At 38.0% G+C, this 14,109-nt stretch overlaps 1 protein-coding gene across 1 annotated transcript in view; it reads right to left on the bottom strand.

Annotated features, from left to right (window-relative positions):
- Positions 1-216: 216 nt before the first annotated feature.
- Positions 217-14,109, bottom strand: part of LOC104403598 (non-canonical poly(A) RNA polymerase PAPD7-like) — a gene marked incomplete at its 5' end in the record, with an annotated part of 28,157 nt that continues 14,264 nt past the window's right edge. Inside the window, 2 exons of the mRNA XM_010011796.1 lie at positions 217-396; positions 9,436-9,594. Coding sequence (XP_010010098.1) covers positions 217-396; positions 9,436-9,594 — 339 coding nt within the window. The remainder of the gene's footprint in view (positions 397-9,435; positions 9,595-14,109) is intronic.

The following is a 14,109-nucleotide window of genomic DNA, read 5'->3' as shown; positions in this document are numbered from 1 at the left end:
AAAACAAACTTCCACATTTAATAAGGCTTCACAGATAAGCACAACTACTTCTTGAAGATGGGCTGAACCACCACACAAAGAAACATGCAAAGAAGTCAGCTGCAGATATTTGGCAACACCAATAAAACGATGTGCTGGACGCTGGTCTCCATCCCTCAAGTTGAGTGGCATTCACTCAGTCCGTCTGAACAGGGAAGGTCATTTTGGCATCTGCCATTATCTGCTCAGACTAATAGGCAAACTGTCTCTGTGTTTTTTTCTCCTCCAGATATTACGATTGTACTGGTGGTGTCCTCGGTTACCAACTGGTTGCCTCATGCCTCCACTACTGACGGGGCTGTAGCTGTTGCCTTGGTTATGAGTCCCTTTCATGGAAAACTTCATTCCACTGTGCTGCTAAAAAAAACACAAGATAAGCATTCAGTTTAGGCATATAAACGATTGAAACAAAGCACATTACCACCAGTGGCATTTCCTCAACATACAAGTCATTCCCACAGAACACTGCTTGAAGCAACTGGTCTTTTCATGCTTGTCTAATTTTAGCTGCGTGAGTCCAAAGGCACTAACAGCTTAATGAGTGTTTTGTGAAGTAAATGTCCTGCAAATGAAATAGTATGTATTTCAAAGCATCCTTAAAACCCTTGGATCTCAGTACAGTATACACTCACTTTGCATCACACTTATAAAAACAGAGACCTTCTACATTAAATACTAATTGTGAGAGTCCTATCTATTTTAGAAGATCCTAGCAGGAGCATGACGAAGTCAAATACTCAATCAGACTTTCAGAAAAATCATGGATAAATGTTAGTGCATGATCATATGAGAATATAAATCTGCTCTGTCCATAATCTCGCTCAATAACTGGTAAACTAGCTATGGATTGTAAAGAGCTTGTAAATCCTACTGGTCTGATCACAGGGCAATGTAGCTCCTAGACCACACCTCACACCCAGACCAAATGATAAGGAACACAACATGACACTTTCTTTGGAGGGAATCTCCAATAACTTGGAACAGCAACTGCTAACAGGGTTTAGTGGCAGCCTGAGTAAATCTATCACACCATAAGATAGTGCAGACATCCCCATTGCTTAATGGCATACAGTAAGCTGGTTTAATGCATATGCACTTAAAATAGGTATAAGAATTAAGATGAAACTGACACAGGCTTCCCAAATATGGGTAACTTCAATGCAAAGTTACTGCTGTCAGACATCAGAAAAGCTTAAGACAGACAACTGACTGCCTTTAACAAAAGCTAAAACATCATTTTGTCTACCATAAGCGGTTAAACAGGAACATCACAAAGCTAACATTTGAGACAACTCCTTAGAATATGAGGTATCTTCAGCTTCTTTAGTAAACGCGATTTCCAAATAAGGTTGGAGTAGAAAGAAATATGAGAACATCACACCATCACATCAATTGAGTGCACAAAGCCAAAACAGTTACTGAAGGCATAATTCCATAAGTAACATTTTGCTGTCAAATTATAATTGGAGGTCTTCCGAGCATACAGAAAAACAAAGTGGTACTAACAAAGAATAAAGTTGGTTCCAATGTGGTAAAAAAATCCCCAACCTTAATCTGTTTTTTATTTTCTAAAGCATGTCCTACAACCACCCAATCAACCTTCAATATACAACTTCTAGACTCTCAAGACAGACATGCTAAGTGCTATTCAAAGACGACCGATGGTAAAACATTGAAGGACAAAGGAATGCAATCAAAGAATCTCTCATTCTTAAGAGGCACAACTCCCCAAACCCTATTTACTGGCATATGTTGCTAAAACATCTACTAGAAGCTATTTATGAAAGTCAGCAACATGAAACTAAAGCAAATTTAGAATACTTTATATTTTTGACACTCAATTCTCAGTAGGAAATCCAGAAAGCAGTATCAAAGCAGTTTTCTGCAAAAACGTAACGATCTCATCTTTGCAAGAAGCTATCAGGCCAGGGCCTATCACTCTCTACAAGTTTATAGTATTTCCCTCCTAATGCATCATCTTGGTAAGTCCTTCTTTATCCCTTCTCAGCTGGCCCTTAAAGGGCTTAACATAAGTTAACTTCACCAGACTTCACCCCATTGCCTTTCAGATGTTAAGCAGCACAAGGCCCAACACAGACTCCTGCAGCACTTTGCTGGTGAACTCTATTTATTACAAAAATTGAATCTTTGTTTCTCAGCTTCTAACTAGTTAACTGCTTACAAGAGGACACTCATCTTTGTTTCTTTCAGAATATTCAGTAAAAGAAATTTACTTCATGCCTTTTGGAAATCCCAAGAGGCTGTATCAAACAGCTTTCTCTTGTCCACACACTCACACTTCTGGATATTCACATGCTCAGGACTCCCGTAATCAGAAAACAGCACGTCTCTTAGAAAACAGCATGTCTCTAAGCAGATGGCATCCACAGAGAGATTAGAAAAATCAAAAAAGAAATCCCTTGCTCTGTGATATGACAGACAAATCTTTGGTTTAGATGTTTTGACTTCTTCAGATCTGTGTCTCTCAATAGAATAATCTCCTCTCCCAACAATATGGCTATTGATGAATAACACGGTTTGGTTTTTCATTGGTTTTGTTGTTGGTTTTTTTTGAGAAGTCTGCTAACTTCTCTGCAAGATCTGAAGGGAAAATTTCTTGTAGAGAAGTCTGCTGACAGGATAAAAAAAGTCTTAACTTTTTTAACAGAATGTAAGAAAAGGATGTTCCTGGCCTTTACTCCAACAGCAATCTGGTGGAAATTGAAGTATCAAGTAATTATTTGCTAAGGAAACAAAACTATTAGATAGTAAATTTGCCAATATTTAAGAATAAAACTCCTAACATTTAAAGACTGTCATTATTGAAAAAGAAAATTTATAGCCAAAAATAAACCACTAGAGGACACTTTGAAATAACACAAGTAACATAGAACTGAAGCCTAAACATAAACACAGTTTCTAAAGTGTTTCGGTGTTTCATTTTTTTGCCTTTTAGCATCTCTAAAGTGAGCAGACAAAAAAAGCATAGAAGTGTTAGCAATGAAACTGAAGTAACAGTACTCTAAGGGATTGTACATACAGCACTCAAAAATAATTGGCAAGAACCTACAAAGCTAAAGAAAATTTAAGACATAAGACCATTTAGAAAGATCATGTATTTACTGTTTTGTTATTAAACCTAGGATTAATGGCTGTAGTCTTACATAGTCTTATAGACAACATAACTGAACCTAGTGTGCAGTTGATCAGAACTGCTATCAAACTCATGATCAAAATCATTCCATGTGAAATATTAGAGTAGTATTCAGAAGAACTTTAATGCCTCATTAACATTTTAAGTATCTCCTTAAATACTTTAATATACATCCTCAGAATATTTTACACAATTCTTTTCAATTTCTCATCCTATTTCCAAATTCTCCATTTTAGGCTTAAAGCAAAAAAAACCATAAAGAACCCTTTTTCAAAAGATTTATGTTCACTTTCCCACTTTAGGAGCATAACATCTGGAAATACACTAAAAAACACATCTTGCGCGTAATATTTAACTTCTTGTTCTTTATGAAATAAATTTACTGTTTTGCAGAGAAAAAACAGGTAATGACCTAATCAACACTTTCGTCATTACTGCACAAGCAGTAAGTCAAGTATTAGCAACGATTTAACCTAGCTTCATTATTTTAAATTAGCTAACAGGATTCTACAGGATATTGGCACCAGCTCCCTGGATGTTCTCTTAACCTGGTAACACTCTCTTAAGCTGGTAACTGGTTTAGATTTGTAAACCGAAGTACAGCAAAACCAAAATAAGTTCTTACTCACGTTGTTTAGAACTGGTCATCTGGGGAAATAAAGCCCAAATCACTGCAATCATTAGATACTTTCCCTCTTTTTGGGCTCCTTGCTTGCACCTACTAGCTATTTTCAGCTATGAGAATCTTGAATCCTAACCAGATTTCCTAAAATGAGCCAAACCCCCTTTCTGCTCCCACTGAAAGGGGAAAACAGCATTTATACAACCAGCTGAGAGAGTAGCAAAGGGGTATGTGGGGGGAAATCAATATGGAGACTAGAAAGAGCTCAAAGGCAAAAAAAGTTTTAGATGTTTCTTATCTAGAGAACTGAAAGACTCAAAACCACAAGGGAGCAAGTTACATTATTAATTTCTGATTTTACTTTATGCGATGGCTCTGCCAGTGGCCTGTACCAAAGGGAAGCTTTTGGTTCTCCTCATCTTTAAGAACAGGTTAGACAACTATTAGTATGAGCAGTTCAAAGATGAACCAGTATTTGAGAGATCAGAGGGCCTAGTCCCCAGAATGAGTGAGTGATGTAGATACTACCATCATAATCTGAGCATATATATAACTACCTTATGATAAAGAAAGTAGAATCTGACACACAAAATAAAGACCCTTCTCGATCCTGTCACCAGTCAAGTTTCAAAAATGAGGGGCTAGAGTCAAAATAATACCGTTAAGACAGAACCCATACTTCAACTTTGCTACTGTTGTGACATGGGCTATGAAGTGTTATCTGCACACTTGTCATTAAGGACAACAGGAGATAATAGCTTCTCTAGCATAAAGCTGACAATTTTAGACCTTAAAAAGATATCTTACCTCACTGAGATATCTCACCTTTTTATATGGAAGAAAAAAAAGCATTACTATAGTGAGCAGACCCAAGACACTTTCCAAATGATGAGCTGATACCAATACAATGCATGTGAAAAAGTCAGTAGAGGAAATGCATATGTGAATATACTGATCAATCTCAGTTTGGGAGCAACAATCTCATTACAGTGACATTGGAAGGTAAAGATGCACTATGCAAACAAGAATCAGGTATTGCTTCTACATCTCCATAAGTAACTTTTATTTATGGTAGGTTTATCTATGTTACTAGAAACTACTATTTAGACTTTGTGTCTTTCCTGCAACTCAAAAAGCATTCGGGAAACAACCACCAAGGTGGCCAGGACTTTCAGACAGTCATGTAAACATCTAGGCTGGATGTTCACAGGGAGACCTCTGGAGATCAATTTAATCCAACCTTCTGTTGTAAGTAAAGTCAAATTAGGCTATCCAGGGTCTAGTCAAGATGAGTCAGTTTCCATACACAGAAGGATATCATCATATAAAGACTGTTTACATAAATATGACAACCCGAGATCAAAAACATCTTAAGAACTGTTTTCAGCTGAACAACCTCTGAAACACAGATGCAGTTTTTTCTTCTCTCTGCTCTTTAGGAAAGGAAATAAAATATCATCTTTTCCTAATTCTGCATGCATTAAATCAAAATCATACACAGAAGACAGGAGTCTGACATTTAGAATCAAAACTGCTTCCAAAGTAGTAGTATTCTCCTTCCTTTACCTAAGAAAATGCACGGACACTGAAAAAGTATTCCACCCTGACTGAAAGCGTTCTAAATAAAACGTAAGAAAAATGCCACTTGGTCAACTGAAAAACCTTCAGTACTTGAACACCTTAATGATGACACTTACATCTCCATTGGTGACTAAGTGACCGGCAATCCATGAACAAACTGAACTATTTCATCCCAAAAAACCAAGGAAAGTAGTCCTTTCTTTCCTGTGGGAAGTCATGAAGCAATTTCCACCCCCTCCATCATCTGGACATGCATGCCAATATGTGGTTTTCTGCTTATTTCAGTGGGCAGAATTGCTTCATGAACAGTTTTGCTCTCCCAAGTGAAATTTCAAACTGCTTGTCAAAGCACAAGAATGATTACCTTGAAAAACTGATTATGATGATCCCGAAAAGCACACAGACCTGCATTAGGAGCTTAATTAGTCCCTGAACTACCTGGAATTTCTCCAATTAATTATGCAGTCTATAAACAGAACTGGTAATCACACCAAAGCCGTTTCAAAAAAAGAAAGTATTGGGAAGCTCTAAAGGCAGAGAATTTGCCTTGAAGGCTGCAAGTTGCTCAATATAAAGTTAGCACTCTTGACACTGGCACCTTCTCCTTTTGAGGGTAGTACTGGACACCTACGTACAGCTTCCAAACTGAACTGAGGCAGAGAAAGTTGCCAGGGAAAAGGCTGAAGAGACCATTCAGACAAATTAATCCCTTTCAAAGACCTTCTGAATATGAAAGAACATTTGCTGTTACGTAAAAAGCTTGCCCATGTTCAAGTCTATCTCAGGATAGGAGTCCTCTGAGCTAGTAAAACGTGTCCATTAAAAGTTACAAACTAGGATGGTCTTGAATTACATCAACTACAAATGGAACGCATGAATCTAATCCAGCTCAGTCATGCTCCAGAAAGTTACAAATGAAAAGGAGACATTTACATCATTCTAGGTAGAATTATTTAATTTCCCACTTCTGGCTTGGTCATAATCATTATGAAAAAAGTATGTGTCTACTTCACAATACATAAGCTTTTGGTAAATTCAATGCAGAAAAAACATCATCCCACTTCTGGACCTGGAACTGCAGATAGCAACGAAGTCCTATGATTTAACATGAACCTCAAAGGCACATCTTTGTCAAAGAAAAGCCACAGACGATTTCCTGATTTTAAACATGTATTGTACAAACTACTAAAAGAACAGTTAACAAGTACTGGAAAGGCCAGCCAAGTAACAGAAAGCCAGAAAAAGTGCTACAAAGCAGTTGTTTTCCAAGATTCAAAATTCCAACAGAGATCCAAAATTCATGCAATACATTGCCTCTTCACTACTAAGGCAAAAACTCTGGATGCCAACTTGTTTTGTACCAGCAACTGCAAGTCTCAAACCTGGATTTTATTTTTTTTGTGTCATTTTGATGAAGTTAAGCTCCACAGCACTTCTTAAAAAAAGCAGAGTTGTGAAGGGAAAGAATAAACTAGACTAGGTTTGTATTTTAGGTGAAATTTAAGTTAAATTAGCTCTGCAGTTTTAAAACAAAACTTCAAAAGTTTCAGACTGTACACTAGCATGTGAATAACTCAGCTGCAGACACTAAAAAGCAATATATTGTTCAATTAGTTTCTTACTAATAGAAAACATTTCCTGTGCAGGTAAGCTGGTTTGCCTAGGTAGGGGAAGACAGGCAAAGGGGAGAAGAGTAGGCAGGTATCTGTGTCATCACACAGAATATTAAAGCAGAAGGCATACCTTGATATACAAATGGGGCTTAGGAGATGACTGAGGATTGCAGAGGTAGCTGGGAAGAACATGTGGTAATAGCTTTCAAAGACAGTGCCCCTTTTATGTTAACCTGCCTGCAAGGAAATAGTGGAACACCCGTGGTATGCAAAGGGAAAGCATCCTGGTCTAAAGCAAAGAGGGTGAAAAAAATGTCAGTGAAGTGCCTAGCACAAGCACTTGTGTAGCGACTAAGAATAATTTGGGCATCCAGCTGTAACATGCCCTAACTCAATGCTGACATTACTGAACATTGAAAATGTTTCAATTAAGTGAAATTTATTTAGTAAATGGAAATTTATTTAGAAATCTGTTCAGTATTCATCTAAAAGTTTCAACCTTTCAAGCACAGAGGTTTTTCTTTTTTTTTTTTTTTTTTGTTCTGTAGTGAGTGGCAGTGACCATCTCTAGACATACAAGTCAAACTCATAAACTGAATTAGAAGTTCACCCTTACATGCCAGTCTTTAAGTATTTTGATAAGCAGCACAAAGTTGAGCTGGAGGTCAGCAGCTAGGGAGCTGACACTAGGGCCAATACTGGTTAACATCTTCATTAATGACCTGGATTATGGGAAAGAGGAACCCTCAGCATGGTTACAGATAGAAAATTGGAAGGAGTGGCTGATACGTAAGATTGTTTTGCTGCCAGAAAGAGGAATCTCATGATGCTGGAGACATAGGCTTGCAGGTATCTCATGAAGTTTGAAAAAAGAAAATGCTAAATTCTACCCTTAGGAAGGAATAATCCCATGCACCAGTACACACTGGGCACTAGTTGGGAAGCAGCCTGGCATAAATCACCAGGGATTCTCAGTGGACAAGCTGAACATGAGACAGCAACAGGCTCCAGCATCAAGGAAGAACAACAGCATCCTAGGCTATATTAGGAAGAGTACCTCTATCAGGTGAAGGGAAGTGATCATTTCCCCTCAGCTCAGCACTGGTGAAGCCCCATACAGAGTGCTGGGCCCAGGTATGGGCTCCCCAGTAACAAAGAGACATGGACATATGGGAGTGAGTCCAGTGAAGTTCCATGCAGATACATAAGGGACTGAAACATTTGTCATACAAGGAAATGACAACACAGCTAGGGCTACTTAATCTCAAAAAGAGGGAGCTTCAGAAGGATCTTATTGATGGGTCAAACTAATGAGAGGGTATAAAGAAGATGGAGCCAGACTCCTCCCCATCAAAGAACAAGAAGCAATAGGTATAAGCTCAATAGAGAGGAACACCACTTAAATTTAAGAAAAACTTTTACTAGAACAAGTTTCCCAGAGCACCTGGGAAATATCTCCATCCTTGGAGACTCAAAACCCCAAATCAAATAAAAAAGGACAAGGTCATTAAGTTTAAAATACGTTGGGCCTAGATTCCCAAAGACTGAGAGAAGAAACAAAACATTCTAAGAACCTGACCAAAACTAGGTTTCAAAGAAACCAGCTCATTATTTTATCATAGGCAACCTACAATCCACAACTTGCATTAAAAGCTCATGTGAGGCAGCTGTTTTGACTAATCTTTTCAATAATAAAGATTGAAGGAATGCTTTGCTACAGAAAGAGAGACTGAGGCTATTAAGAAAACTGAGGATTTTTCTTCCCCTTCTACTATACTGATACATTAGCTAAAATATTTCAGACTAGTTGAGTAACATACAGTTTCCCTGCACATTCACCTCCCAGCACATTAAAGCACACATTTAATATTTTGGTAAAAACTCTTGTTCGCATGCCAATAATTGGTTTTGTATCTTTAAAATGGATTACAGAAAGCTAGAAGTGTAGTCAGATCTGTTCTAATAATTCAAAATCAAGACAACTAGACAAGCCTGGACAGGTCAGTACTATTACTTCAGATACTTCAAAAACTAGCTTACAGATACAGCACCTAGATGAAGTTTCTGTTTTAAGAACAGGAAGTTAAACAGCCTAGAGATCTGCAGATAACCCCACTGTTTAGGAGTCTGAAATACAACTTAAGAAGTCAGACATCTGACACTACCTTGAACTTATTCCTAGGTGTCAGGGAAGGCTACTATATTCAGAGAGGCATCTCAAACACCAAATCCTTTCCCACCCATTCTTCTCCCCACACTTCCGACATGACAGATAAGTACTTTCATGATTACATGAAGTCTAGGCACATGCTATATATGAAGGTTATCTTCAGAGGTTTTTAGACTGACAGCACAGTGCAAATGATCTACACTTCTGATTTGATTGCTTTCTCATGAAAAAGTTGCTCCATTCAGTTGGCTCATACCTGATTACTGGCGGCCATTATCAAGGTTCTCGTAGGCGCAGATTGGGGTTTACCACTTGGCATAGGCAATGCGGGTGGTAAACTGGCCATAAGCTGAGTCGGTGCTTGCAGACTGAACTGGTAAACATTAGGAGCTGTGCAAGGTGGTGTATCAGAATCCTTTTGGCAGAGAAAAAGGGGAAAAGAAAAGCAACTTTACAGAAAGCACAGTATATACAGGCTATGCATGTGAAAATGCACCCAAATATCAACTCATGTGAATACTGTAAAATTTAATTGTTTTTTTCAATGGTAAAAATAAAATACAAGCCAGCACTACGTTTATTTTACACTTTGAGCAAAAGTTTAATTGAACCTGCATCAAGGAGACAATGTCAACAGGTCTATGGCAATCACAGGTCAGTTCCAGTTACTGTAATCTAAAGCCAAAGTTACATCTCTACCAAATTTGAATTAAAAGATGGGAACTAAGGTTGGGAAAAAGGAAAAAAAAAAAAAAAAAACCAAAAACCAAAACAAAAAAAAACACCAAACCAAAAAACGGAAGAAGAACAGCAACACTGTTAGTGATACAAGGGCTAGAATTTTAGGAGTCATGACAGAATCAGTCCTCTGAAGAGCGTTCTGGATTGTACTTATCTGTACAGCAAAGTTACTCACTGTAATTGTTACAGTCTTCTCCCATTCTACCCAGCAACAGCAAAGTTAGGGCTCCACCTACCAAGAAACAAGGAGATGCTCTGCCAGTCAAGACTAGTATATGTGCACCAGTCACCCACTTCACTGCCAGTTAGGAGTTCTGCTCCCCTCACTTTCCACTGGAAACCTCAGAGGTAACTCTTCAGAAGAAGCAAGATGGATGCAGGATTACAGCAGATAATGTAATGGAACTGGTATTACTGATTATTACTCCTCCTCTTTCTAACCTGACCAACAGCAGTTACAGATGCATCATAAGCAATCATACTGGTGATGTTAAAATACTGTGTGCCTGGAGTGCTTAGCAGACAACAGGCAAGGAGGTAAGCACAAATGCAGGGTTTTATACGAATTACTGAAGTCTGAGACCACCCAACTGACTGCCTCAATTCTTAAATGACCAATTACTTATAAATTGAGAAAGCTGAAAAGCAAGCTACAGCCCTGTGAAACAACTTTGGACACAGATCCTGTATAACTTATTTTTCAGCCTTAACACAATGGCAATAAATAAGTAGCTTTCCGTACATTTCGCTGCTGCTTTTTACCTCACCATTAACTCCAAATTATTCTGAACTTGAAAATAAAGGAAAAAAAATGTATTCATTATCCCAAACCACTAGTGTTTTTCCATTCCCAGCCATCTGGCTCTAAGTATAGCAAAAGATGGGGCCAATTAGTAGTTTAGGAGTTACCATATTAAAATACATTACTCAGATCATCAAGGATCTTTACTGTTAAAGTAATTACTGAAATACTCTATTGCTCTTTCTTTAAAGATTAATTGCTTGGAAGCAAAGATGCTCCACTTAAACCAAGCAAAATTTAAATAGACCTCCAGCATTACTACTCGCCCTCATACGGCCTTGCTTTCCAAATTAGATTCTACAGTCAGAGAATAGGCTGTCTAGGAAAATATTTTCAAAAACAGAAGGAAGAAACATTTTAGAGCTTTTCTTGGGGAAAGGAAAAGATCATTTAAGAGAGACTGACAGTTGTGAATACCAAGCAGCCTAAGCAAAAAACTGTTAGAAAGCAAGCAGTTTGCACTTCACAGCTGAAGTGAGCACTCACAGTAGAAAGAGTCCTCATTGAAACTGTCAGCTATTAGAGCAATCATTCCTTTATTGGTCCATACAAAGCTGTGCTTACTAAGAAGTAAGTTCTAGAAAGAATAGAGCTGCTCTCCTACTAGGTCAGCTAGTGGAAAAGTTACAGTACACCTTTGTGAAGCTGTTTCAGGTATTTGCATCATGAACTCACTACAGGCCTATCATACTGGTAACAAGAAACTTAAGTCTTGCTTATGAGATCAGATGTTTACCATTTAATAAACATGTCCACACTGGGACAACTACATGCTGAAGCACTGATCAAAAAATTAAGCTTAACTGTATACATACACCAAGTCAACTGCCTGGGTGAGATGGCATTTTTCTCATTTGCCCAAACCTATGATAGCCACAGGAACAGGCTAAGGTCTCCAAGATTAAGCTAATACATTACTTAAGTAGACGGTAGAGTCAGATACAGGGACAAGAACTTGGATTTCTAAGCTGAAGTTTCTTTAAACATGGAATTATTAAAAAGCTTATTAAAAAGAGGGAAAAACAAAGACCGGGTAGTCATGTTTGAACAGACAACTCCTGAGCCTGTTCACAAGTCACCATGAGCAGGAAGGTAAGAGGGAAAAGGGGATCGTACTGTCTATCCAAACCAATGCGTTATCTTCTGAAATGGAACCTGCACAAACCTGATCAAAGAACAGTTTTAGTCTCTACTTAAAGACTTTTATTTCTCTCTTCTGCTTAGACATAGTCAAACACCCTAAGAGTCACATACCTAACCCATTTGGGACACTTCCCATTTATAAGATTTCTAAGGGGTTTGTGCAACAAAAAGTTAACTCCAATATGGAAGCAACAGCAGATGCTTTCCCTGAGGAAAGGAAGTCATACGGTTTAACTGAGACTAGATTAATTTCAGCACAAGGAAGCTTGTGTTGCTTTATTTAAATTTTTGTAATAGGTATGTTCTTCTGCCTCAATGTTATTTACTGATACATGTCTCATACAAGCAGACTATATCTCTCCCAAGGCGACCCTGGATTGCTAACAGGATTGCTATATGGAGCTCATAGAATGATTTAGCAGCATCAAAATCCTCTTGTGAGAAAGAGCATTACCTTTCTTACTCAAACTGAAAGGTTAACCTCAGTGATCAGAAAATTGAGCCCAATGTGAACAAAACTTACTTTCTACAAGCACGGCCTACACTGAGGATTAACTCTTACTGGACAGGATTCTGAAGTGTGAAGCTCAGAAGACCTTCAGGTAAGTAAATGCATACAGATCTGACACTTCAGATCCATGTCTGGAAGACAAAAGGTCTAACCTTTACTAGGGCAAGGGCTACAGAGCCCTTTTTTACATTTTTTACATTGTAAAAATATGAATGTAGAATAAAGGGGTAAGATCTCTCGTCTGATTTTACCAAAATAATCTAAGGATAAAGCTATAAGGACTGACTAAGAGCCAAGGTAAGTTCCTGATCTCTTGAATATTACTACTATGGATGCCAGTCATAGAATCCCTCATCCTGCAAGTGAAGTATCTTCTAGAGGGGCTTTTGGAGACAGAGAAGAGGGCCTACAAGGATACCGAAGAGGGACTCCTCATCAGGGACTGTAGCGATAGGACAAGGAGTAATGGGTTTAAACTTAAACATGGGAATTTCAGGTACAGGTTCAGGTACCTGCCAGATAGCGGTTTATCCTACAGGGAATTTTTAAAATACACTCTTTTAAAATATACTCTTTAACCCAGTTTCAACTTCCCGAGTAAGAACTTAGTACCTGCAAGGAAGATTTCTACTAGTCACAGCCTTGATTACTGAGGAGTCAAGTCTTTAATTTACCTTAATTTTGAGAAGAAGACAAATTATGGAAGAGACCTAGAAACTCAAATGTTACTGATGAACTCTCATCTAATTGCAAATTTTGTTTGAGAAATGGGATTCTCCAGCATTCTGTCTAGACAGAAACAGTGAAATACTGCAGTCATATGAAAGATGAAGAGCTGAAGCTATCTTACAGTCCAGACTTCTCTTCCTGATGTTGGAAGAAGGGAAAAAAAATAAAATAAAAAAATCCTTCACTGTTCTGCAAAATGCATCTCCTATTACAAAAAGTACCAGAACCTCATCAGCAAAAGAATATTTACTCACCAGGAGCTTCTTAACTAGGTCTGGCCATAAGAGCTTATTTCAATATCATTAATAACTCCAGGCTTAAGATTCAAGACAAACCGTACTGGTACATCAATTCCTCAAGACAATGGTTCAGTTTCCACAAGTTTCACATGCACTCAGTTACACTCATAAGCTTTCTTTCCATGATTCTATATGTATGGAAAAGTGATGCCTTCTGCTTTGTCTCATGATGTAGTGAGCTAAGAAGTTTCAGTTGAGTAACAATAGCTACCATTTTTGAGCTTTCCATTTCAAAAGCAATTCCTTTTTTAAAAGCTGAAGATTAATTCACGGTCCCAGTTTGCCAAGTTTTGGCCCAGTGGTAAAAGAGTCTAACTATCCTAGGAGTCAGCACTCAGAAATCAAAACTTAAAAAATAGAATGCACTTTTCTTCCTATTGTGACAGATTTGGGGTTTACAACCCACTCCCCACCCCCCAAGAATGAAGTACAGAGGTTTTGGTAAACAGGTTCTTACTGTTTCCATTCTCCAAACTTCTCCCACTAATTAAACATTTCTTTCTCTTTCCCAGAACATACAGGAGCTAGAAGCTGTGAGAGAACAATGACCATTTCAGTACAAACTGTTCCATCTTTGAAAGCACAGAACTGAAAATAGCGAGAAAACTGGTGTTTATAGTGAACACTTTACACTATATAGATTTTTTTCATGTGTTCCTCTCCTTTCTTACAATTGAAGTAATTTAACAGATAACTGCTGCCAGT

This window comes from Nestor notabilis, unplaced genomic scaffold, assembly GCF_000696875.1.
Source record: "Nestor notabilis isolate BGI_N333 unplaced genomic scaffold, ASM69687v1 scaffold26563, whole genome shotgun sequence".
NCBI classification, from domain to species: domain Eukaryota; kingdom Metazoa; phylum Chordata; class Aves; order Psittaciformes; family Psittacidae; genus Nestor; species Nestor notabilis.
This window is presented reverse-complemented; position numbering and strand designations above follow the sequence as displayed.